Source organism: Dipodomys merriami, unplaced genomic scaffold (genome assembly GCF_024711535.1).
Source record: "Dipodomys merriami isolate MVZ:Mamm:240054 unplaced genomic scaffold, mDipMer1.0.p SCAF_4, whole genome shotgun sequence".
Classification (NCBI taxonomy): Eukaryota; Metazoa; Chordata; class Mammalia; order Rodentia; family Heteromyidae; genus Dipodomys; species Dipodomys merriami.
Window position 1 is genome coordinate 41098788 of NW_027205603.1, and position 25571 is coordinate 41124358.

Below are 25571 nucleotides of genomic sequence, written 5' to 3' on the forward strand. Positions count from 1 at the left end.
CTTGATACCCATTTCAGTTTACATTTTCAAAAGGATTATAGCTACTGTTAAAATTTGTAGTGTAGAAGGTCTTACTACTTTGAGAAAGGTTTCAATAGCTTCTAGGCTCATACATAAAGTTTTAAGCTTTCACGAAATAAACTTACATTGTTTTAATATGTGATATGATAATAAGAAATCGTTTGGAATGTTATTTGGTGAGAAAATGTGCTGATTATAATATTTTATGTAAAAATAGATTTTTTAAACATTCTAGGGTTTCTTTCAAAAGCATATTTCTTTTTCTATTTTTTTTTTTTTTTGGCCAGTCTTAGGGCTTGAACTCTGAGCCTGAGTGCTGTCACTAAGCTTCGTTTTGCTCAAGACTAACACTCCACCACATGAGCTATAGTGTCACTTCCTGCTTTTTCTGGGTACTTTATTGGAGATCAGTCTCACAATCTTACCTGCCTGGGCTGGCTTCAAACCATGATTCTCCATTCTCATACTGTTGACTAGCTAGGATTATAGGCATAAGCCACCAGTGTCAGGCCAATTATTTCTTTAAGAACAAAACATTTCAGATTAGCAAATGTATATTCATGCATTGTGGAAAGTGTGTAATGCTTAGAAATCTGCTATTGATAGGTGGATTCAATTACCAACCTTCTGAAAGGACAAGCTGTGGTGAGGGCCTTTGAGCAAACCAAGTATCTCACTCCAGGTCGAGGATTACAAGGTAATGTTTGCAAAATAACTAGTAGAAGATACTAGGAAACAAAAGGCAATAGACAAAAGAGTCATGAAACCAAAGCACGTAGAAGAAAAATGGTGGTGTCATAATTCACCCAGTACTACTCTTCTGTTTTGATCATTTATGAATATGTTAAAATTAAAGTTTTTTATATGTCACTTTGAAATGACATATTTGAAAGTTAAAATGTTAGGTAACTGTAGGAGCCAGGCTAAGCAAAGATGTACTAATCAAAGGTAAGTATTAAGTTGCTTTTGCTGTAATCAAGCATAATGCTTACCTGGTTATGTTTGGGGAAGGTGATCTGGGAATTTAAATGGGTGAAATGGGCACTCAAGCAGAATGGGAGATCATATTCTCATATCCTATTTAGGATTTAAAAGAGACAACTTTTTTGTCTAAATTTGCCTCTTTGTTGGAACATTTGTAAGAAAAATGACAATAAAATTTGACTTTATGTTTAAGAAATTTTCTATTTTGATTAGGTCCAAATTCTGTCCTTATGATATTATTTTAAGATGACAGTCTTAAAGAAACATTTCTGAAGCCTATGGGCTTAACTGTGTGGAAATTAATTGTTTGAGACTTATGAATGATTGTCTATCTTTATTTAGAATTTCAACAGGAAATGGAAGCAAAGCTGAGCTGTCCCAAAAGGTTGAGGCTTCACATCAAGCAAGATCCTTGGAATCTTCCCAGTAGTGTCCGGGCTCTCGCTCAGAGCATCAGAAAATTTGTGGAAGGTCAGCATGAAAAGAACATTGCACATCAATAATCAGAAATCCCATAATGCCTCATTTCTTGGTTCAGTATTTCATTATGGAGAAGAGAAAAGGAGTAAATGAATAAAAGAGTGAGGAGATTTGGAAGGTTTATCACACTATCGCCTGAGTCTAGGCTTTGTAGTGTTTGTCATGAACAATATTCTGAATGAGTAAAATAAGTCTCATACATAGACAGGTGGAACATGCAGAGTTTAGATTTTTAATTTGAAACAGTTTCAGAACAAAACACCGTAAAAGATTCATATAGGAAGACAAAAATCACTGGTGAATCTATCACAAAATAATTGCCTAGATCACATTTTTAGTTTATAGGTTTCTTTCGCAGTGCTTATTTCCATTGATGGTGATTAACTTCCATGGCATTATTCACGTGAGAGCCTGTCACTGGTACAACCTGTAAATTGGAGATGCGAAGCATGGAGACAGCGCCACTGAGTCTGATTGACTGTTGTTTGAGGTTGGAGTTACTAAGTAGAAAATCTGAGAGTTTCTAAAATAATTAGGATAGTAAACATGATATGAGCAATGCTTGCAATTTTAAAGTTGTCCAATTCAGCAGTGGTCTTCTCCATCATTAGGCTAGTGGTGGGTGGTGTCTGGAGATACTTTTGTCCGAGTGGGGGTATGTTGCTGGCACCTAGAGAGTACACACCAGGGATGCTGCTAAGTATTCTACAATGCAAGGGGCCATCTGTCACAACAAAGAAGCATTTGGCCCAAAATGTTGACAGTGCTAAGGTTGGGAAATATATATAACCAGAGCTTTCCTCTTGATTTTTCAGTCATCAGTTTGCATTTAGTAATGACTAAGAGTATCCAGCAGGAATCTAGCATAACCCCAATTACAAAAATTTTCTGGGTAAATTAGCAAGAATTACATACTTTACGGCCAAAGTACAGTTCCTTATATATGATGGGGTCTATCTGGCCACTTACCTCCTTTATTCCTTAATTTCCTCACTTACAAAATGAGACACAGATTAAACATTCCGTTATTCCAAAGTCTTATGCATAGAAATGCACTCAGATTTCATCACTTAAATCAGAGAAGAAGTTTAGGCAGTTAGAGAACTCTCCCCAAAACAAATCACAGCAGTTCTACTCTGTGATGCATTTCTTGGCCATATTATATTATATGACTCAATTTCATGATTTCCTGTGACACTTGGTAACATTGAATTCAGTGAAAAGTCTGAATTAAAAACTTCCCAAATAATGAATAGCAAAAATGATAAATAATTTTTTTAAAGACAGCAAAGTTTAGGTAATTGAAGAATATATAGTTTCTGATTAAAGGCCATGCTTTCTCAAAAGGTAGTTTTTAGTTTCCTAACACTCCCAGAAGGTGTAAATCTGTAGTAGTTTTCATCATCTTTTGAGTTTTTCTGGTTAGTGAAGAAAGGAAATTGCATTTGTGTTTAGTAATTGCAAGTAGCAGCCACAGAAATGATAACTAGATACCCGTATTGATTGGATGGTATAGAATCATGAATCTTTTGATTATGGGAGCCCTGTAGCTGGTTTAGATGAGGCTTTTTGCAGAGTTTCATTGCTCATTCTGTTTCAGCGAAATGCTGCTTCCTCTTTGAGTGAGAATTCTCATTGTCATGTTGAATGAGTCATTTAAAATGATAAGCTTACACTCACTGCTTCAATCCAGGGCACAATCTAAGGGGAGAGCAAACTGCCATTTCGTGGTAGTCTGTGTGGCTTGCTTTTATATGGTATGAAAACAGCACATTAGAGTCCTTGAAATCAGTTGTTTGTTATGTGGAAGTGCCCACGGGTAACCTCCTGGCCTTAACCCAATTATGTTCTATTCACTTTCAAGTAGTTTTCGTTCCACTTCCCAAATTGTCTTCATGTAGTGAGAGAGTGACTTAATGCGTAGTCCAGTCTTGGCTGGAAACTTGACATCATGCCACCAGGCTAGTATTTCATGGTTTATGTAGATAGATGGAATAACCTTACTTCTGATATCTCTGAGTCTCTGATTTAAAAATACCCCATGAAATATATCCCAAATATGATATAAAAATATCACAAATCTGTGGCCTTTATTAAGGAAGGTTTGTTACAAGTCTTCAAAAGTTGTAGCATTATTTACACATACATTTGTAGCTTGCAAAAAAATAGGAGAAGGAGAGAACAGAGACAGTACCAGATCCACAGGGTCTGATTGTGAGTTATCACGAAGATGGTCATTGTCTCTCACTTAATTTCTCAGCTAAGTTATGGACTTCTGTTACCAGCCAAATGTTTCTACTGGAGCAGCCTTCCATCGTCATCTCATATGTCTGTTACTGAACGTGTTTGCAACTATTTTCCTCTTCAAAGAATTGTGTCTTATTTTTTTCAAAGTCATCCATCTTTGCATCAATCTACCTTTTCTTTTTCTTTTTTCTTTCCTCTGTGTTTGTTCTAATGAACATTTCTTTCTTTTTCACATGTTTCCTTGAGGTGATAGCTTTCTGATTCACCTAGACTATTACCAGATTTGTTTTCTTACAATATCATTTTCATAGTGTCAATATTCTACTCTAGAACATGGTGTGGTGATTTTCTATAAGAGAAATCTACATTCATCTGGTGTTAGAAGCTGTTTTCAGTAGGGCTTTGTATATGTACTTAAATCACAGTCTCACTTTTTTTTTTTCTTTTGCAAATCCTGGGGCTTGAACTTGGGACCTGGGCTCTGTCCTTGAGCCTCTTTGTGCTCAAGGTTAATGCTCTACCACTTAAGCCACAGCTCTACTTCTGTTTTTTTCTGAGTAATTTATTGGGGATAAGAGTCTTATGGACTTTTCAAAGTCAGCCCAAGCTGACTTTGAACTAAGATCCTTGGATCCTCAGCTAGGATTACAGATGTGAGGTAGTGGCACCTAACTTCAATCTTTTAATGATGTAATGAAATCTCCTTATGCTGTATGGTTAGGCATTTGCTATTTATTCTCTACTATGTTCGTTTACTAATGCTATTTCCCACTTTTTCCATACCTACCCCCTTCATAGAGAGTTCAAATTTTAAGCTTTTTATGAAGAACTTTATTTTTCTCCATATGCCTGTGCAATAGATAAGGTAGATATTGTGATTTACAACTGAAGTAGATAAAACTCAAAGTCATTTAGCAATTCTCTAATACTATAGTGCTAAAATTGATCCAATACTTTGTCTGAACCTGACTTCTGTGTACTATCTTGCCTCTAAAATCCTTCTTGCAGTCTGGGTTATGGAATTTATGCTCTTTGAAGTATTTCCTGCATTTCTAATCAGTTAGTGCTGTCCCTTTGTCATCATTGTGGACCTTTCTAGAATAGGACATTTCTTATTCTCTTTTTCATCCCATAATATTAAACCCTGGAAGGAACTTTGTAAGTTTTAAGTTTTACCTACTGAAATACTAGTTGAAAGTAGAAAGATAAATCAGTCATTGAATACAGTGAGTATGTAGTTCACTTATTAATACCTCATATATGTACACAAACATACCTTTACCTTTAAAAGTTTAAATAAGCCAGGCATTGGGGGCTCATGCCTGTAATCCTAGCTACTCAAGAGGCTGAGATCTGACGATGGTGATTTGAAGCCATCTCCAGCAGGAAAGGCCATGAGATTCATCTCCAATAAACCATCTAAAAGCTCAAAGTGGAGCTGTGGCTCAAAGTGGTAGAGCCCTAGCCTTGAGCAAAAAAGTTCAAGGATATAGCTCAGGCCCTGAGATCAAGCCCCATGGTAGACAAAAATTAAATGAAATAAAAAACTAAAAGTTTAAATAATAGTAGCAAACATAGACTGTCTTATATAGGAGTTTAGAGAACACAATACAAGCTAAAACAGCTGAGGATAACCTCCAGAGTTGGCAGGATTTGAGTGGTTTTTCCTCCTACTCACACAATGCAGAAGTGGAAGACATTTCAGAATTTTAAGCAATGGATGGGATTTATCTAAGCAGATGGGTAAGAGTAATATGTCAAGCAAATGGAACTTCTATTATTTAATATAAAAAGATTTTGCTAATCTTTTGCTACCCAGACAACATGTGATGTAGCTGGAAAAGAACAAGTAACTAACGATGTGTTTTCTCTCCGCAGAGGTGAAGTGTAGGATGCTCTTGGCTCTTCTTGAGTATTCAGGTAGTATTTTGCATTATTTTTACTATTTGAAGCAATTGTAGCTCAAGATCTTAGAAGTCTTGCAATAGAAATTGGGAGAGATGGAGGAAGATTAAGGGCTGACATTGATCCAAATGCATTATACTCACAAACCAGCATGTTGAATGGAACTTCTTAGTACAACTACTTAGGGATAATTTTTAAAAGAAATACTTAGAAAAATATAAAGAATAAAGTTGCCAAGTGCTGGTTCACACCTGTAATCCTAGCTACTCTGGAGGCTGAGATTTGAGTTCAAAGTAGGACCAGGCAGGGATGTCCATGAGACTCTTATCTCCAATTAACCACCAGGAAACCAGAAGTGGAGTCACAGGTCAAAGTAGTAGAGTAATAGACTTGAGCAAAAACACCCAGGGACACTAACTAGACCCTGAGTTTAAGCCCCATGATCAAAAGAAGAAGAAGAAAGTTAAAATCCTAGAAAATAAAAAAATAAAGAAATTGAATATTTTGAACCATTCAGAAAGATAAATGGGAGTATGATCTCTCTTCCTCTAAAGCCTTACCTAGATTAAAAAAATACTTGCAGAAGTTTAAATAAAAATACACAAGACTATGATCATTTTTTGTTACAGATAAAAGCATTTCTATCTATCTATCTATCCATCTATCTATCTAATATATCATTAACAAGAGAACAAAGTGAGGCAAGGAGTAATGTGTATAATCCCAGCACACTCTGGAGGTAGAGGCAGGATTGCCAGTTCAAAGCCCAACCTTGACTACTTTGTGAAATTAAGTCCCTCCTCCTCCCATCCTTCCCAAGGAGAAATTGCATGTGAGAAAGTTAACTGTTCAAACAGATTTTATTTTAAAACAATGTATTTTACAGTGCTATTTGTATTAAACATTTGTAGTCCACATTGAGTGAAAGCTAAAAAACAGTTAGCTATAGAAAGTGACCCTAAAGGAAATTAAATATTTGATCAAAATTCAAATTACAAATGAAAAGCTGTTAATTTCATAAAGGCCACCAAATCTATTCTGATCATCAAAAAATGCCTAAATTAGTCATTTGCACTTGGTGCTCAAAAATATATATTGGAAAAGTAAGTGGAAAATAAAGGAGCAGGAGCCTATCTATGAAATATTCAGTATAATGTTTTATTCCAAATACATTTATAAGTATAGCCTAGCACACAAGGAAATTTTCTTATAATTGAATGAATGAGTCAAGTTAACCAACCTACTGAATGTTAATTGTCATCCATCATTTGATAATGAAGTTGAATGGAAACCTATATTTGGCATAAATATATAAAGAATTTAGTGACAGAGGATTGATTAAACAGTTGAGTATTCTTTTAGAGTTAAAAAAATGATGCATTCCAGAATTTCTTCTCAAAAGCATTTTGGAAAAAAATTATTTCCATTGGTGGCCAAGCCATTAGCTTTTGTGATCTCTTTCAAGTTTACAATGGAGCCAGAACCTTTCTTTGTTATATCTTTGCATCCCACTTTTGAATGTGTAATAGCAATTTCTTACAAATTTGATTTTTCCTTAGGTTATTGTCAAGCTATGAGTGGGCGTATTCTTGCTGGAGCTTCTAAAGTATTTTTGAAAGTTCACTGGATTTTTGTTTCATTTTAGAACAAGTAAAAAGCAAAGTATGAATTTAAAATGTGAGAGGGTGCCATTTTTACTTTAGTTTCTGTCTTAAACCTCAGTACTCTAGCTGCATATTTGAGCTGTCTGAATTGTCTTCTTTTTCATTTTATCATTATTATTAAATACTTGTATAAAGGAGGTACAATTCCATGTGTCAGATTATGAGTATAGTGCTTCTTGACAATGGCACCCCTTCTGCAGTTGTCCCTTTTTTTTTTTTTTTTTTAACATTTTGTAGTTCCCTGAAAAACACTTTGCCCACCAAGTGGGGTGGGGACATACAGTATAGAATTATTTAAAGAAAATATCTACCATATATGGGTTAATTTAGTAAGTTGAACTGTATGGTATTGCCATATTCAACCACTGGGAATCACCAAAGCAGTGACTTTGTATAGTTCAACCTAATAAGTTAAAATTTAATCTAAATTAAATATTTCAACTGAAAATCCATTTTACACTGAAATCTATTTTCTAATAAAATTTTCAAGTGAAAAAATGTTAATGATAAAGCAAATACACACACACATACACACACGTGTGATTGTGTGCTTTTGGTTATTAAAAACAGATGTTTGACATTCCTGATAAGCATCTTAACATTATACCTTTTGGTCAATGAAAGAGAAAGTCAACTGACTAAAGATAACATTTCTGTCTAGGTTATACACTATAATTGATAACTCTTCTTCATTACAGAAAGTATCTGTAAGCCCTTAAAATACTTCATAAATTTTTGTGAAGAGGATATTTTTTAGTCTGTGTGATTTTACAGTGTGCAGAATGTGTACCTTAATGTTTTTGTAGATTTTTTTGGTTTGCATATAGCCAGCCACCCACAGAAGAAAATCAGGGATATTATCTTCTTTTCATTTAAAAAAAGCTCTGATTGAAGATGGCTTTCATAGGTCAAACATACCTTCAAAGTGGCTCACTCCTAAACCCAGTCAATTGAAGAATAAAACATACAGAAAAATCAATTTGTTAAAGATATAAATCCATTACTTAGTCAAAACAATATAGGAACTTATATTTCACATTAATATTTGGATATGTTTAGCAGCTGTTTAAAAACTAAGAATACTATAATTTGTCAGTACAAACTAAAGTATTGGACTCGGACTCTTCAGCAAATGTAACTTGTGTTCCATCAGGTAAGAAAATATAAATAAATGTATTTATTTCCTTCAGATTTTATGAAACAATTTACTGATTTCAGAGTCAAAATATCAATTAAGTGAAATTGTTTTAATACTTTGTATGTTTTATGGTAATTAATGGTTCATTTAAAGAAACGTGTTTGCTAAAATATATGTGGATTTATAAAGCTCAGATTCTCATTTTCTACCTGGCATGAGTTTTTTGGGGGAGATCAAATGACCCTGCCTGTAAATGCTTTGTGAATAGGTTTTCTCCAGTGCACGACATGTCTGAAAGCTGTCTTTGTGTTCTCTTTAACTATAGATAGTGAAACACAGCTTCGGAGAGACATGGTTTTCTGTCAAAGCCTCGTGGCCACTGTCTGCGCCTTCTCAGAGCAGCTCATGGCGGCCTTAAACCAGATGTTTGATAACAGCAAGGAGAGTGAGATGGAAACCTGGGAAGCCAGCAGGAGGTGGCTGGATCAGATAGCGAATGCAGGGGTTCTTTTCCACTTTCAATCACTTCTGTCACCAAACTTGGTAAGAAGTCACAGGATGCCTTCTGTCCATGTCATTTATTACCTACATCCTCACATGCTACTCCCTTGTGGAGTGGTTGGTTACTCCACCCTCTCTTTATTGCCTTCATTATTGTGTCCAGAGTCGTTCAGTGACTTATCTTTCCTTCAGGTTTTAATAAATATGTACAACGTATGTGTTCTTAATTTTTTAATCTGTTGTCTGTGGTTGTTAAGAGCTGAGAAAGCTTCCATTTGTTACTAATTCTTGGATCCTTGAGGACAGACAGAAAAAAGTCATCAGAATGAAGGAGGGCTTATAAAGATGTTTTTTCATTTTCTGTCCTGGAGGAACAGCCTCAGAGAAACCCAGGTTCCCGTTGTGGCGTGTGCTTGATAGAGCAACTCAGATGGATTTGAATGCGGGACTGTCTGGCCAGCTATTTAAAATTTGCATGTGCTCAATCATTATAGTTGTTTTCTTTGTGAGTCTGTTTATCCCACTGAATCTAAGAACATGAAGCTACTAGAAGAAAAATACGCTATAGTCAGTGGATAGGAAGAAAGCACATGGGAACATCTTAATGAAACTATAGGGAAGTTAGAGCTTATTTCTATATACTTTCTGTGGTTCTCATAGTTGTTATGAGGTTGAAAGGCATACCTGTTCACTCTTGTATTAAATTTCAGGTGTTTATTGAATAGAACTGAGATTATTAATATATAAGTAGGTTTTATCATTATACAGGTAGAAAATTGACCTGCCAAGTAATATAGTTGTGTTTTAAAGCAAATATATGAGTTCATACATCACACTAGTACTTTTCTTCAGTGATGTTGGTGGGAGGGAGGGGATTGTTGCATTGTCCAACTGTAGCAGTTTCTGGAGTGTTAAGGTAAGAGAGTCCATCTCAGTGTACTTTAGAGGAAGAGAAATAGGTTCTTTTTAAAAACTCAGTTGAATCCATGTGTGTGTTTTACTTCTTACCTAATTAATTTGAAATAAATCACTTTGGAAAAGGTATTTAAAAACAATAAAAATGAATTATCAATTGTCAAATGTAAATTATGTATGATAGAAAGCCCACACCCTAACATCTGGTTGGGACAAAGTATTTGTTGAATAAGTGAATAAATGAGTCCTCATTTGTATTTTATATCCTAATTTTAAAACATTTATCAAATCACTGTGTCTTTTGCTTTAAACTGAATCTTACCCAAATTTTTTAATAATGGGAAAACATGTATAAATAATATGGTAATTAATAACTCACATAGCTAATAAATGACATTTAACCCTCTTCTATAAAGAACCCTCAAAAATAAATAGTAAATAGATAAATGAGTCAACTTAAAAGTGAGGAAATAAGTTGAATAATAAACTCACTAGATAAGAAATAAAAATGGGAATGATAACTTGGAAAGATGACCACCAGTGTCATTTAAACTACAAAACACAAAATCACAGCATATGGAGTTTTACATGGAATGTAAAATAGTGCAAGTATTTTGGAAATCATTTTGGCACTTACTTAAAACTTCCGAGTTTCCATATTACCCAGAATTTCCACACTTACTTAATACCTAAATGAAACAAAAAATTCCATTTACACAAAAATGTGTGCACAGATATTTCCAGAAAAATTGTGGCTTACACATGTAATCTCAGCTACTCTGGAGAAAACGATTGTGAGGATCATGGAATAAGCCAGCTCAGGAAATAAGTTTGCTAAGACTGAATCTCAACAGTAAGTCAGGCAATGGTGATTGATGTAAACACATGTGGCCCAGCTAAGCAAGAGGCCGTAGATAGTAGGCTAGGCAAAAACAGATAGAAGACTTCATCTGAAAAATAACCAAAGCAAAAAAGGTGGTATGGCTCAAGTAGTAGAGCATCCAACTAGCAAGCATAGCATGAAGCTCTGAGTTCAAACTCCAGTACAGTGAAAGCAAAAACCCAAATATTCAGAATAACTTAAAAAGTATTGACAACACAAATTTCTATTAACTGATGTCTGAATAAACAAAATGTTGTTTCTGCTGCATCTAAATGATTTTTAAAAATAACAGTAGAGTCGCATGCTAGTGAATCACACCTATAATTTTAGCTCATAAAGAGGCTAAGACCTGGAGAATAAAGGTCTGAAATTAGCCCAGGAAAAGTCTTTATTTCAAATCAACTAGCAAAATGCTAGTTTAAACCTGGTACCAGCACCAAAAAAAAGAGTCTAATAGATATTTATCCAGCACCCATTATAACTATACACAGATGTATGTGTATGTATGTATATACATGTATATGTATATATGTGATATATGTATATATGTGTTTATATATATATGTGTGTATATATATATATACACACACATACACACACATGCTTTAAGTATTGCACCACAGTGCAAAAATGACCATTTTCTTCACCTTTTTTTCCCCTGCCATGTGTCTTTCTTTGGGTTGAGTTCCTTTCTGGTTGTTTTGAATACAATGAAAATTCCTTCACTTATTTCACTACAAATAATGCTGCCCCTAAAACATGGTGCAAGCTTATAGCACCTTGTTAAGGTATTTTGTTGAAGTGATGGTTTGAAAAGATCAGTCACATTCTCAAGGAAACAAATGTTACTTTTACAAGTAAATCAGTCTATGGTAAACCTAATTATACTTTCATGATGAAATGAATCCAGTACTCTTGTGGAGAATTTATGAACTGCTAATAGAGGGAAGAATCCAGTACCAGAAAAATGAGACATACCACTGGGCCATATCCTGCATTTCTAGAAAAGTGTATGTTGTAAGAATAGGCAAATGATTAAAAACGTTGGATCCAACAGTTATATATATATATATATATATATATATATATATATATATATATATATACACACACACACACATATATATGTATATGTATATGTGTTATATATATGTGTATACATATATAATATGAAAAAGTTATATATACACACATGAAAATTGCTTTTATTACAGTTATAGCAACAGCAAATGGAAACATAAATAAATTATCTTACTGTAAAAAAAGAATAGCTGTTATGTAATGCGGCTTTTAAATAAAACAGTGCATTTGTTTTTTAGCTGTTTTTTAAAAAAATATGAAGTTACTCATGGCAAACAATGTGCTCTTCACGCATTATTTGTAAATTAAATCAATATGAATATAATCTAGCTGCCAAATAGGCTGCACAGGTGTGTGTATAACCAATTAAGCAAGGAAAACTACAACAGCATATAAGGGCTTGGCGTGGTTGAGCATATTTGTAATTATAGCTACTCAGGTGGTAGAGATTAGGAGGATCATCTTCCTGTAGAAAAAGCACAAGATCTTATCTGAACAATAACTAAAGCAAAAGAGCTAAATATCATACCTGACAAGTGGGAGGCCTTGAATTAAAGTATCTAAATAAATAAATACACCAGTAAGTAAAGGAAAACGAACAATGGACTTGGAATTTTCTGGTACTTGTTAATTTCCTTTTCAGCATCAAACTCTTGCATCACAGTATAGTGTCATATGTTATATACTATGTTTCTTTGTTCTTTGTAGACGGATGAACAAGCCATGCTAGAAGATACCCTGGTTGCACTGTTTGATTTAGAGAAGGTTTCCTTTTACTTCAGACCATCAGAAGAGGAACCGTTGGTTGCAAGTAAGTAGTTATATGTTTATAGAATTTCTTTCCCATAAAATAGTAACTTATGATATAACTTTGATGTTACTTTCTTTATCTGTTTTTTGTGTGTGTTCTATGAATTTTAAAATGTTTTTCACCATTAAATCAAGCAAAGGCTGTAGCCTAGGAGTTGTATGCCTCAGAAAGGTAACTAGAAGTACCTGTGTATGTATTTTCATTTCATTTCATTTATTTTGTGCCAGTCCTGGAGCTTGAGCTCATTAGACTTCATGTTCTTGCTTTGCTTTTTCATTCAAGGCTAGTGCTCTGCCTCTTGAGCTATACCTCCACTTCTGGCTTTTTGGTGATTAATTGAAGATAAGAGTCACAAGGACTTTTCTCTCCTGGTTTCAAACCTCAGCCCTCAGATCTCAGCCTCCCATGTAGCTAGGATTACAGGTGTGAGCCCGTGCCATTGGTTCACCATGTCTTTTAGTTTCTGCAAGTTATCATTATTTATCTACTCTTTCAACAATGTCCTAAATAGGTTTAAAGTAAAGCTGTCTGCCAATCCAAAATGTCTTTAACAACTTTTTAATATTACCACTATCTGTCTCCTGTGTTTTCCTAAGTGAATATAATAGTAATCCAGGTGCCCACGGCTCATGCCAGTAATCCTTGCTACTCAGGAGGCTGAGACTGGAAAACCTGGTTCAAAGCTAGCTCAGGAAGAAACGTCCATGAGACTTTATTCCCAGTTCACCAGCAAATTAACAGCAGACTGGAGGTATAGCTTAAGTGGTAGAGCACCATTCATGAGCAAGAAAGTTGATTGAGAGAACAGGGCCCCTAAATTCAAATGCCAGAACTGACAAGAAAAAAAGAAATTCAGTTCACATTTGAAGTTTATTCAGTAAAGAAGAGAATTATTCAGTACTCAAAGAGTCATAATGTCTCATGTAATCGACATAAGAAAACTAGAACTTTATTATTCTTCATTGCAGGTAGGTTCATCTTTCTACATATATAGAAGAAGAGGAGTTAGATTGACTTATAAAAATCCACAGCACTGAAATGGAGATTTGTTGGTTTAAAGTCTGTGAAAGGAGAAGGGAGGAAGCATGAGGTGAAAAGAGACCAATGACTTTGGCCTCAAGAAACCTGAGTTCAAATCCTGGGCCCATTCTTACCTGCAAATACGAGTTTTCTCTAACTTAAGGGACTTAAATAAGATAATATATTTGACTCTGAGGCAGTGGCTCAGTCCTGTAATCCTAGCTACTATGGAAGCCGAGATCAGTAGGATGGCAGCTCAAGGCCAGCTGATACAAAAGTGTTTGTGACACTCCTCCTCAACCAACTTGGATGTGGTGGTATATGTCTGTCATCAGCTAAGGTAGAAAGTGTAAAATTTGGGATGATTGTGATCCGGTACAAGTTCAGGCAGAAAGTGATACTCTATCTCAATAATCAATGAAAAAAAGAAAAGATAATGTATTTGAATTAATGTTTTATGTGGTTTAATGTGATATTCAGCTAAGTACTTGTATCATGCCCCATACTTTATTACTTTGCATTTTCAGAAACCTTTATTTGTAGCATCACTGGTAACATTGTGTTGTATTAAAGAGACTGATTTTCTGAACTAGATACAATGGCTCACCCCATTCTTCTTCATTATATAGTAGTAATAGTGAAGTTTGATTTTTTTCATTGAAGTTACAGTTCTACAAGTAAAACCTAATGATTCTCAATTCCACAATATTATGCATATTTTAAAAGATTTTTTAAAAAGTTTAACCTGTTGGGTTTTGAGAATGCTTCATCTATTTGGGATGACTTTTCTCTTTACCAGAAGTGCCTTTTGTGAAAAATTTCCCCTCATCCATTGCTTGTCTTCTTATTTTTTACAGTATTTTTCATAGAGCAGAAGTTTTAAATTTTAATGAAGCCCAGCTTATAAATTCTCATTTTCTTGATTGTGACTGAGGTGTTATTTCTAAAATGTCATCTGAAGTCATCTAGGGTTTTTTCTTACGTTATCTTCTAGGATGCATATAGTTTCACAGTTCACATTTGGGTCTTTGATTCATTTTGATGTAATTTTTGAGGGATGTAAGTCCAGTGCTTAGATTCAGTTTTATTTTCTGTAGGCACCCACTTGTGTCAGAACCATGTGTTGAAATGATGATTTTTTTCTCTGTCATGTTGCCTTTGCTCCCTTGTCCAAGTCAGGTGGATTGTATTTACGTGGGTCTACTTCTGAGCTATTTCTAGAATGCAGTGGTGTACTTGTCCTTCCTTTGGTCAACACTACAGCCTTGCTTTAGCTTTCTCATAATCCTTCACATCAGATAATGTCTGCCCTCCAAGTATGTTCTTATCTTTCCAATATTGTGTTTACTCTTCTGACTCTTTTGCCTCTTCATAGAAACTTTAGCACCATTTTCTCTTATCTGTGAAACAATTCAGAATTTTGACTGGGATTGCATTAAAACCATACATACATCAGGATGAGAATAAATGACATCTTGATAATATTGAGACTTCCTAATTGTAAACATTTCTCTTTATTTATTTAATTTGGGTTATCTCTTTCATAGAATTTTGTGGTTTTGCCTGGAGAGTACATTTTGAGTAATATTTTTAGTCTTTATGAAAAATCCTGTAAATTACCAGATACTAATATATTCAAAGTGCTCATGTACATCAGCTTAGACTGGACATGACCTGTTACTCAGTGAGACTACTAAATCAGATTCGCATTAACTAAAGCAACAGACTTAGTACAGTACTGCATATGGAATCCTGTAATAAGAAAAGTTGCTATGTTTTGACATAACAGATGTCTCACTTGACTGAATAAGAAGTTGGCTATACATGGTTTGGATTCAAAATCCCCTAGGAAGGCTGTCTCATTCATAATTTTAGTCGAAATGAGTCCTTGGGGCATACTTGCTAAGTACATTCAAGACACAGAGCACATAGCAACAATTAACAAAATTAGCACATAGCAACCGTTAACAAAATTGGCATGGGTTTTTGTACAGTTGTTTCCCAAACACCCAATCAAAAATGAATCAACTTCTGTCCTTGCCTTACAGTCATTAAAAATTATCTTTCCAAATTTTTGTAGCTATTTTTAAAGGTCCTAAACTTACTGATCTTTAATAAAAATCAACCAACTTGAGAATTAAAATACTGTAGGAGTTTTTCACAGTGCTATCGTAAATCGTCTCCTTTTTATGACACTTAATCGTGACAAATGTTTTCACCTTAGTAAAAAAATGTACAGTCTTCCTATAAAACTCAAATATTCACACTAAATACTTAAACAATTAAGACCAAAACATAGTAAGCATTTAATACACATTCTTAATTCACATTTGCTACTTCAAACCTCTTTCTTGAAACAAGACTGATACAAAAGTAGAGTTCAAGGTCAAATGACATTTGCGATTGCAGATGACACACTTCTTGTTATTTAATGTTTATTTCTCCAATATCAATAAAGGAGATGTTTCATTAAAACTTAAAACATCTTTTTGCCATATAATAACACTTATTTTATTTTTTTTACTATAGTTTTAAGAGAAGTTATGAAAGAGAAATAAGTTATCAAAGGATTGCAAATTGATAGTGTTTTATGTATTGGATAGATCTTAACTTCTGGTTCCTAAAATGAAAAAAAAAATGCATGAACACTGAATAAAATACAAATTTATGAAAACCAGATACTTCTATTTTGTAGTTTCCCTTTCCTCTCTGTCATTTGTATTTTAATTTGTTAAATTCTTTTGCTTCTGTGTAACCAATCTGTCTGTTAAATGAATGATAGAATTGATAGGAAAATGATGGTGCATCTGGGGACTCCCATATTATATGACTTTTACAAACTTAAATGAACATATGCTGGGAACTAAGGGACTAAAATTTGCTAAAAATTACCAGGCACCCATTCCATAATGGAGTCAAAACTAAGAATACTATAGGAAAGCACAGATATCATTTCCATCAAAGAACGTCTTGTACTGGTAACAATTCCCCAAATCTAACCATGTATACAATGAATTACATTCTATAATCAAGTGGGATTTACCTTAAATATGCACTTCTGATTCAGTACTGAAAATCAAGTAATAAAATCCATTACATGACTGGCTAAAAGTAGAAATCACATAATCACATCAGGAGATGTCATAAAGAATTGACAAAATATAGCCTTTACTCATAATAAGAACTTTCAGTAAACTAGAAACATAAAAACTTATTCAGCATAATAAAGAACACCTGTAAAACCTCTATTATCATATTTAATGCTGAGAAACTACAAGATTTCTCATTATCAGGAACAAACAAAGACTATGCCTCCATTCCTTTTCAGTACTGTGCTAGAAGTCCTTGCTAATGCAATAAGACAAGAAAAGGGAATAGGAAGTACCAAGATTAGCACGGAAGAAATGAAACTATCTTTGTTCATAGGCAAGGTGAACAAAAATGAAGCATGATGATCATCTCTGTGGAAAATCTAAAAACCACAACAGAAATCCCTTAGAACTAATGATCAAGTACAGAAACAAAGTTAATATATCCCCAAGGCAATTACTTCCCTATATATCATGATGCAGCAGTGAACATGGAATATAAAATTTAAAAATCAATGTTATTTATAACAGCACGCCCTACAATGAATCACTTATGTATAACTAATATAACTCATGCAAAGCTTTCGTGATTATTATTAGGAGTAACCTAACATTCAATATCATTTCAGATGTTTCTCTGACATACCAAGCAGAAGGAAGCCGGCAAGCTCTGAAAGTTTACTTCTACCTAGATAGTTATCATTTTGAACAACTACCCCAAAGGTTGAAAAATGGCGGAGGATTTAAAATTCATCCCGTTCTCTTTGCACAAGGTAAACTTTTTTCTTTGTGCTTCATGTATTTAATTAATTTCTATCTTTATCAATAGTTATAGGTAAATTTAATCTTAACAATCATGACTTTTTTCACTAATTTGAATAATCATGGTATTTAGGCAATTATTCTATAAATGTTTATTAGAGAAATAATTATCTTCCCTTTGTCCAGTGTATCCATGATGCAAGATACACTATATGCCTGCTATTCAGTTAGGTGACCCAGATGATCAGATCATTGACTTTTCTGATATCTTTGTGCTTGTGAAACCCTTATTTTACTTAATAAAATCCTACAATGCAAGAAGAGTGATGCTGATAATTGGAATATCCCAGAGAAGCCATAAAATACTTACTTTAAGTAAAAAGGTGAAAGTTCTCAGTCAGGCACTGGTGGCCCATGCCTATAATCCTAGCTACTTGGGAGGCTGAGATTTGAGAATTGAGGTTCAAAGCCAGCATAGGTGATAAACGCTTATCTTCAATTAACCACCAACGAGTCAGAAGTAGAGTGTGACTCAAGTGATAAAGAGCCTACCCTTGAGCACAAAAGCTCAGAGATAGCATGTAAGCCCTGAGTTCAAGTTCCAGGAGCAACACACACACACACACACACACACACACACACACACACACACACACACACACACACACACACACACACACACACACACACACACACACACACACACACACACACACACACACGAAAGTTCTCAACTAATTGAGATATATGGGGAAACTAAGACTTCTACTTTTTAAATCATAAAGAAAGAAAAACAAGTTCTGTTAACTTTACTTATAGGGGGAAAATCCCTACAAGGCATTACTAATACTGGTTTTCAAGCATCCACTGGAGGTCTTAGAAGGGATCTCCTGTGGATGAGGGGGGGGACTATTGTACCATTATCTGTTGAAACAAAGAAGATAGTTCTGGTTGCTTGTACCATTATCTGTTGAAACAAAGAAGATAGTTCTAGTTGCTGGGAGGTAGCAGAAAGAGCACAATGTAAAAACATGGTTTGCCCTGCAGATGAAAGTCAGGGCCTTCTCCACTGAGAAGGTGAGAGTCAATCTGACAAATGCAAATTTCCTTTATTGATGCAAATTTCCCTTACAAAACACTTTATATTTTCAGAGCTGCTCTTGAGCTTGCAATTTCTCAAAATAATCAGCTCAGAATAATCGTTGAGCCAGAGAAATGTATTTTGGGGTGGCCCAGACTTCTAAAATGTATGCAAAATGTATTAAAAATAGAGGACAGTCTAAACTAGAAATTTTCTTTGCCTATTTATCAGAAAAATCACCAAATATTTGGTATTTATTTTGAGAGTACAAGAATAGTTTTTTTTCATTTTTGGAAAGAATTCTTTCTTACTTGTATGCTTATCATTGAAGCTATTTGATACAGCTATCAAGAGTCAATGAAATTAGACTTCCCGTGCAGAAGTTAATTTACAGACTTGCGTGTAAATTTACATTGTCTTGTTTGCATAGCCCTGGAAAGTATGGAAGGATATTACTATAGAGACAATGTTTCTGTGGAAGAATTTCAAGCCCAGATAAATGCAGCATCCTTGGAAAAGGTTAAACAATATAACCAGAAGCTCCGGTAGGTAACAGTCCTATTTTGTTTTGTTATAGTTTTTAAATTAGACTATTTTGAACACATAAATAAAAATTTGTGACATTTTCTTTATGTTATATTATTAATGATATTTCTTTTGGGACTTAAAGTCCTTTTATATAATGCCTAATGGTTCGGATATGCTGATGATAATGTATGTTCCAAATAAAAATAATTAAGAAAAACGATTGAAATTTTTCATGCTAATGTTTTATTTTCTGAAGAATATAAAGAGATGAAGTTAAATGTTCTAACTTTTTTGTGTGTGCCAATCCTGGGGCTTGAACTCAGAGCCTGAGATCTTTCCCTGACCTTTTTTGCTTAAGACTAGTGCTCTACCTCTTAAGCCTCAGCTCCACTTTCTGGATTTTGGTGGTTAACTAGACATAAGACTCTCAGGGACTTTGCTGGCCTGGTTAGCTTGGAATTACTTTACTCAGATCAGGTGCGTGAGTAGCTAGGATTACAGGCATGAGCCACTGATACCTGACCTGTTCTTTTATTCTTAAAACTATTTCTGTTCCACCTTGAGTCTTCATTAGTCAAAAAATACTATATTTTCCAGTTTTTGTAATTTGGCTAAGCTATGAAGATAAAATAATTCCCAATATGCCCAGCAGAGGGTGGTGTTGGCTCTGATCCTTTGACCAGTGTAGGGCTTTCTTCCAGTGGGAATGCATTGCCTTCTAATCACTGTCTCACATTCTGCTGTTTCTCCTTAGATTCTATGTTTTATCCTTCATTTTATCCTCTCTTGATTCTCTATTTCACATCCCTAAGATCTTCATACACTCGTTTTTTTCTTCCTCTGGAAATATAGTTGAGGTGATCCTGATTATTCTGACTGGGCTATCTCTTATAATGGTTCAATTTTGTTGCATTAGCAGACTATCATTTCTCAATTGAATACCATGTAATGACTCTTAACAGACTAGAAAAAAAGTGATCTTAAATTCCTGCAGAGTACCTTTCCGGTCTAAGAAACATTGGTTTAGGAAACTCAAATTCTACCTAGTAAAAAATCTTTTAGTTAGCAACTGTTGTTAACAGAGGAGATATTGTTTACAGCTGATAAAATATATTCCAAGTTATCTTTTAATTAAAGATACAAAAATAAAACATTTTAATGGAACACACCATTCTGAGCATACACCCTTAGATTTGATTTCCATTACATCCTAGGTAATCTCCTAGTCTTACAGGATCTTGCTTCCACATTATATCACTCTTCTACTGAAAGGACTGTGATGATACCACATTGACCCCGAAAGGACTCATATGTTCCTCAGCTTGGTAGTGAAGACCTTTCATCATTGACTCTGGACTTCCTTTTTCTACCCAAAATATTAGCCACTCCATGTTCTCAGTCCTGGTACTGCCACCAGTATCTCCAGTTGTTGAACAACAACAACAACAACATTGTATGATTTAGTATATACTGCTAGGAGAGAATCCTGCACAAAAAATTACTTATATTTGGGAACTAGAGTAAAACATGGGTACTAGATCTCTCTATAACATTTTAATGTACATCCAGAATTGGAGAGCAATCCCTTGATCTGAAGCTCTTAAAAGATGACCTCCTCAGACTAGCAGCATCAGTAATGTCTGCGAATTTTTGGAAAACAACTACAACAAGATACTTGGATTGGCTCAGTGGTTGTAACAACCTTTCCTGTGATGCCTTTACACACTCAAATTTCAGAACCATTGTTCCAAGCCTAGAAGGAACATCAAATCTCTCTTAAAGCCTTTCATCTTACTTGATGATTACTACAGAATTCAGGGTTGTTTTTTTTCTGAGATGATACAGTTATATAGAAAGATATCCCATCTTCTTGCTCATACAAGATCTTTTTGTCTGATCTCTTTGCCTCACATCGTGTTTATCAAAGTGTTTTGGGGTAAGCCATCTTCTACTTATGTGTGTATAATTGCATTACAATGTGTAAATATAAGTATCAAAAACAAGGGGGTATGTAGCATACCATTCTCACCCTTGATTCTTCTAAAAAAAAAATAGAAATATAATGTATTTTCATATACAGCAGATCATGGCTGAAATGTTTATTAATGATTCCTGAAGAAGTAAATAGCACACATTTCAATTATGTGCTATTCTAGCCTAAGAAAAGAGATTAATGTATCTTCCCTTAAGGAAACATTTTTAAAAGTACGAACTCCTCTGTACAAATTCAGAGCGGCTGTCAGGAATGCCCTGCTGCACATTCTTCTTGTTATATATTAGATTTCCTTTGCACAAGAAGGCAATTACCTTCCTCCTTACTTCCTGCTAGTTTCTTATATAAGTTATTAATTTTTTCTTTTATTTTTCCTGATACTCTATAAACACAAATTGTCTTAAATTGATCTCTTAAATTGATCTCAGGTAATTTTTTCTATTCTTTTTTTTATTGTGAAAATACTGTACAGAGGGGTTACAATTACATGGGCAAGATAATGAGTACATTTCTTATCAAGCATTGTAGTCTCCTCCTTTGTTTACCCTTCCCATCCTCCCCCTGCCCCCCCATCCAATCCTCCCTGCCCTCCCCACTCCCCCCACCAAAGTTGTAAAGTTCCTTTTCGACATAACGACTTGTACATCTCATTGTTGCAATGGGTCCACCTGTATCCCTATTTAAACGATTTGTTTTTCCCCTTCCCCTCCACAAATTATACCCACATCAAATACAGTGAAAGCAGGGGTTATACTGTGGGGGAGGGACATACAAAGCAACAAAGAAATCTTATAAAAGTGTTAGAAACAATCGCATGAAAGAAAACAAAACATTTAAATACATATCTTAGGGTCCTTTCCCTAACATCATCTTATCTGACCTTTTCTGCTTGACTCAGACATATACTAGATATTGCAAATAAGGGAAACCATAGGACCTATGTTTGTTTGGGCCTGGCTTACTTCACTTAATATAATTTTTTCCAAGCCTTTCCATTTCCTAACAAATGGGGCAATGTCATTCTTTCTGATGGAGGCATAGAATTCCATTGTGTATATATACCACATTTTCTTGATCATCTACTGAGGGGCATCTAGGTTGGTTCCATATTTTTGTCTGTTCTTTAGACCTACAACCACAGTGACTATTTCCAGGGTACTTACTGCTCCTCTTAAAAAGTGCTTCCTCACAACTTGAATGCCTTTTTCCTTCTGTTGCTGAGAAAACATCTCATTCTGGACATAAAAGTTTATTTACCAACTAGACTCCAGAAAAAGTCATCTCCTCCTTAGTCTGGAAATAAACTGTTGTTTGATTAGCCTTCTTTAGGTTATAAGTTCAAAGTGCCATAAATGATATACTATATTGACATATCTAACATGTCCAGGGACCACTGCTTCTGTCACTATAAGGATATAGACTTGCCAGACTATAGGAGAAGATTGCTGTCAGTGTCTTGATGCGTACCAGTCCTGGGAACAAGCTTATAATGTTTGAGGAAGACAAAGCCAGTTGGATCTAAACATTGAAGAATAATGTTGCATGCAAGAGACATACACAGAGGCCAATTGTATTGTGTTGTAGGGCATCGTCCGACATCTCTTAAGGACAGTGGAACATCCATGATGTCCATTTATATTTTAGGTATCAGTTGCAAATAATCCGAAAAGTGGGTAAAGTTTTCACAAGCAGTAATGAAGCAGGTTTGCTGACCTTTCTCCTTTGACCTCTATGAAATATAGACCTGGGAACCTTGTCATATTCTCTATGTCCCTGAACCCACAAGCCTAAAGACACTTAGGTTGCTGGGTCACCCCCTCCCCCCGACTCCGCCATGAACAAGGCCAAGCCATTTCTAAAATATACCCCCCCCTTGTGGGCCATGTTAGATAACGTTCTTGATTAATTTCCTTCTGTTCATTAACGTGTCTGTGAAATTGCTGATAAATTCAGGAGTATGGGCTTCGTTATACCCTCCCTGCTCCATCCTCCCCCTGCTTTCTGAGCTCTCCGCTGCCTATGGCTTTCCTTTTTATTCCATCTGGCCCTGAGCCACCTTCTCCATCAGTCTCATTTTTCCTTGCCCTACTTAAAAGTAATTTATCATTCCCAGACCCTTTCATTTTAGTGTTTGCTCTTTATTGGCATAAGCACCACTATACAGTGACTAATGAGATAATTTCTAAATGTGAACAGTATTCACCCTATCCAGATAGTCCTTGCAATTTCAGAAGCCTAGGTTATTACTTTTTAACCTTACATTCAGTATAAAGTACATAGCAAATTTAAAAGTCAAAAGGAAACAACATACACGTTAGCTACTGTGATCATTTATTATTTTTGTTTGGTCACAGCTTCCCTTGGAATTATTTTTAATTTTTAATATATATTTTTATTGTAAAGATACTGTACAGATAGGTTACAGTTACATGAGCAAGGTAATGAGTCCATTTCCTATTGAGCATTGTTACCCCCTCCTTTGTTTTTCCCCTATCATCCCTTTCCTCCCTACCTCCCCTATCCTCCCACCACCCACCTGCAAAATTGTAAAGTTTGTTTTCAACATAATGTCTTGTACATCTCATTGTTACAGTGGGTCAACCTGTATCGTTATTTCAGCATTTTATTTCCTTTCCCCTCCCCAAATTAGAAAAATGTATATATAAGATGCAGGATACTGGAAACAAATACAGTGACAACAAAGGTTATGCCATGGGGGAAGAACATACAAGGAAACAAAAGAAATCACATAGTACATGTTAAGTACATTAACAAGAAAAGCAAGAAAGATAAAATTGCTTGTGTCCCTATCTTGAGGTTCATTTTTGTTAGCATCAGGTTATATGGTCAGATGTACATAGCTTTTAACCTCTTCTGCTTGTCCTAGACATATACGAGTTATTGCAGATAAGGGAAACCATGGACCTATGTTTCTTTGAGTCTAGCTTACATCGCTTAATATAATTTTTCCAAAGTCTTTCCATTTCCTAACAAATGGGGCAATGTCATTCTTTCTGATGGAGGCATAGAATTCCACTATATGTGTGTGTGTGTGTGTGTGTGTGTGTGTGTGTGTGTGTGTGTGTGTGTGTGTGTGTGTGTGTGTGTGTGTGTGTGTGTGTGTGTGTGTGTATATATATAATATCACATTTTCTTGACCCATTCATCTACTGAGGAGCATCTGGGTTGGTTCCATATCTTAGCTATGGTAAATAATGCTGCGATAACCATAAGTTGTGCTGGTAGCTTTAGTATGGTCTTGTTTGTGATCATTTGGTAAATGCCCAAAAGTGGGATTGCTGGGTCATAGGGGAGCTCTATGTGGAGTTTTATGAGGAACCTCCATACTGCTTTCCAAAGAGTTTGAACAAGTTTACACTCCCACCAACAATGCAGTAAGGTTCCCTTCTGTCCACATCCCCTCCAGCATCTGTTGTTATTAGAGTTCTTGATTATAACCATTCTAACTGGGGTGAGGTGGAATCTCAGTGTTGTTTTGATTTGCATTGCTTTTATGACTAGAGAAGCTGAGCATTTCTTCATGTGTCTATTGGCCATTCTTATTTCCTCGTCAGAGAAGTGTCTCTGTAAGTCCTTAGCCCACTTATTTATTGGGCAGTTGTTTCTTTGAGGATTTGTTATTGAGGGATTTAATTTTTTGAGTTGCAGGTATATTTTAGATATGAGACCCTTGTCCATTGTATGGCTAGTGAAGATCTTCTCCCAATCTGTAGGCTTTCTATTGATCTTGCTTGCTATGTCCTTTGTCATGCAGAAGCTCTGCAGTTTCATGTAATTCCATTTTTCCAACCTTTCTTTGATTTGTTGTCCTGAGCCAAGGAGCCCTAGAGTTTCTCCTACTCCTTCCTGAAATGTTTTCAGGTTGTCTGCTTTGACTTCGATGTCTTTGATCCATTTGGAGTTGATTCTGGTGCAGGATGATATAGAAGGATCTAGCTATAGTTTTCTACTGGTGTTTAACCAGTTTTGTACCACCATTTACTGAAGAGGCTATCTTTCTTCCAGTCTATGTTTTTAGCTCCCTTATCGAAGATTAGGTGGCTATAGGTCTGTGGGTTCATTTATGGGTTTTCAGTTCTTTCCATTGCTCCTTATGTCTGTTCTTGTGCCAGTACCAAGCTGTTTTGATGACTATGGCTTTGTAGTAGAATTTGAAGTTTGGCATTGATATTCTGCCAGCACTGTTTTTTCTGTTAAGGATTGTTTTTGCTATTCAGGGTCTTTTATTTTTCCATATGAATTTTTGGATTGCTTCTTCTATTTCATTGTAGAATGAGGTTGGGATGTTATTAGGTATCTCATATAAATTGTAGATAGCCTTTGGCAGTATTGCCATTTTCACGATGTTAATTCTCCCATTTCAGGAGCATGGGAGGTTTTTCCACTTTCTAAGTTCTGCTTTAATTTCCTTTTTCAGATCTTTAAAGTTTTCATCATAGAGGTCCTCA

The 25571-nt window shown here is 35.1% G+C and overlaps 1 protein-coding gene across 1 annotated transcript in view; it reads left to right on the forward strand.

The window, feature by feature from the left end:
- Positions 1 to 25571, forward strand: part of Prex2 (phosphatidylinositol-3,4,5-trisphosphate dependent Rac exchange factor 2) — a 255380-nt gene that overhangs the window by 171864 nt on the left and 57945 nt on the right. The window contains exons 29-35 of the mRNA XM_069990875.1: positions 628 to 718; positions 1348 to 1476; positions 5611 to 5652; positions 8765 to 8982; positions 12527 to 12629; positions 17368 to 17511; positions 19012 to 19126. Coding sequence (XP_069846976.1) covers positions 628 to 718; positions 1348 to 1476; positions 5611 to 5652; positions 8765 to 8982; positions 12527 to 12629; positions 17368 to 17511; positions 19012 to 19126 — 842 coding nt within the window. The remainder of the gene's footprint in view (positions 1 to 627; positions 719 to 1347; positions 1477 to 5610; positions 5653 to 8764; positions 8983 to 12526; positions 12630 to 17367; positions 17512 to 19011; positions 19127 to 25571) is intronic.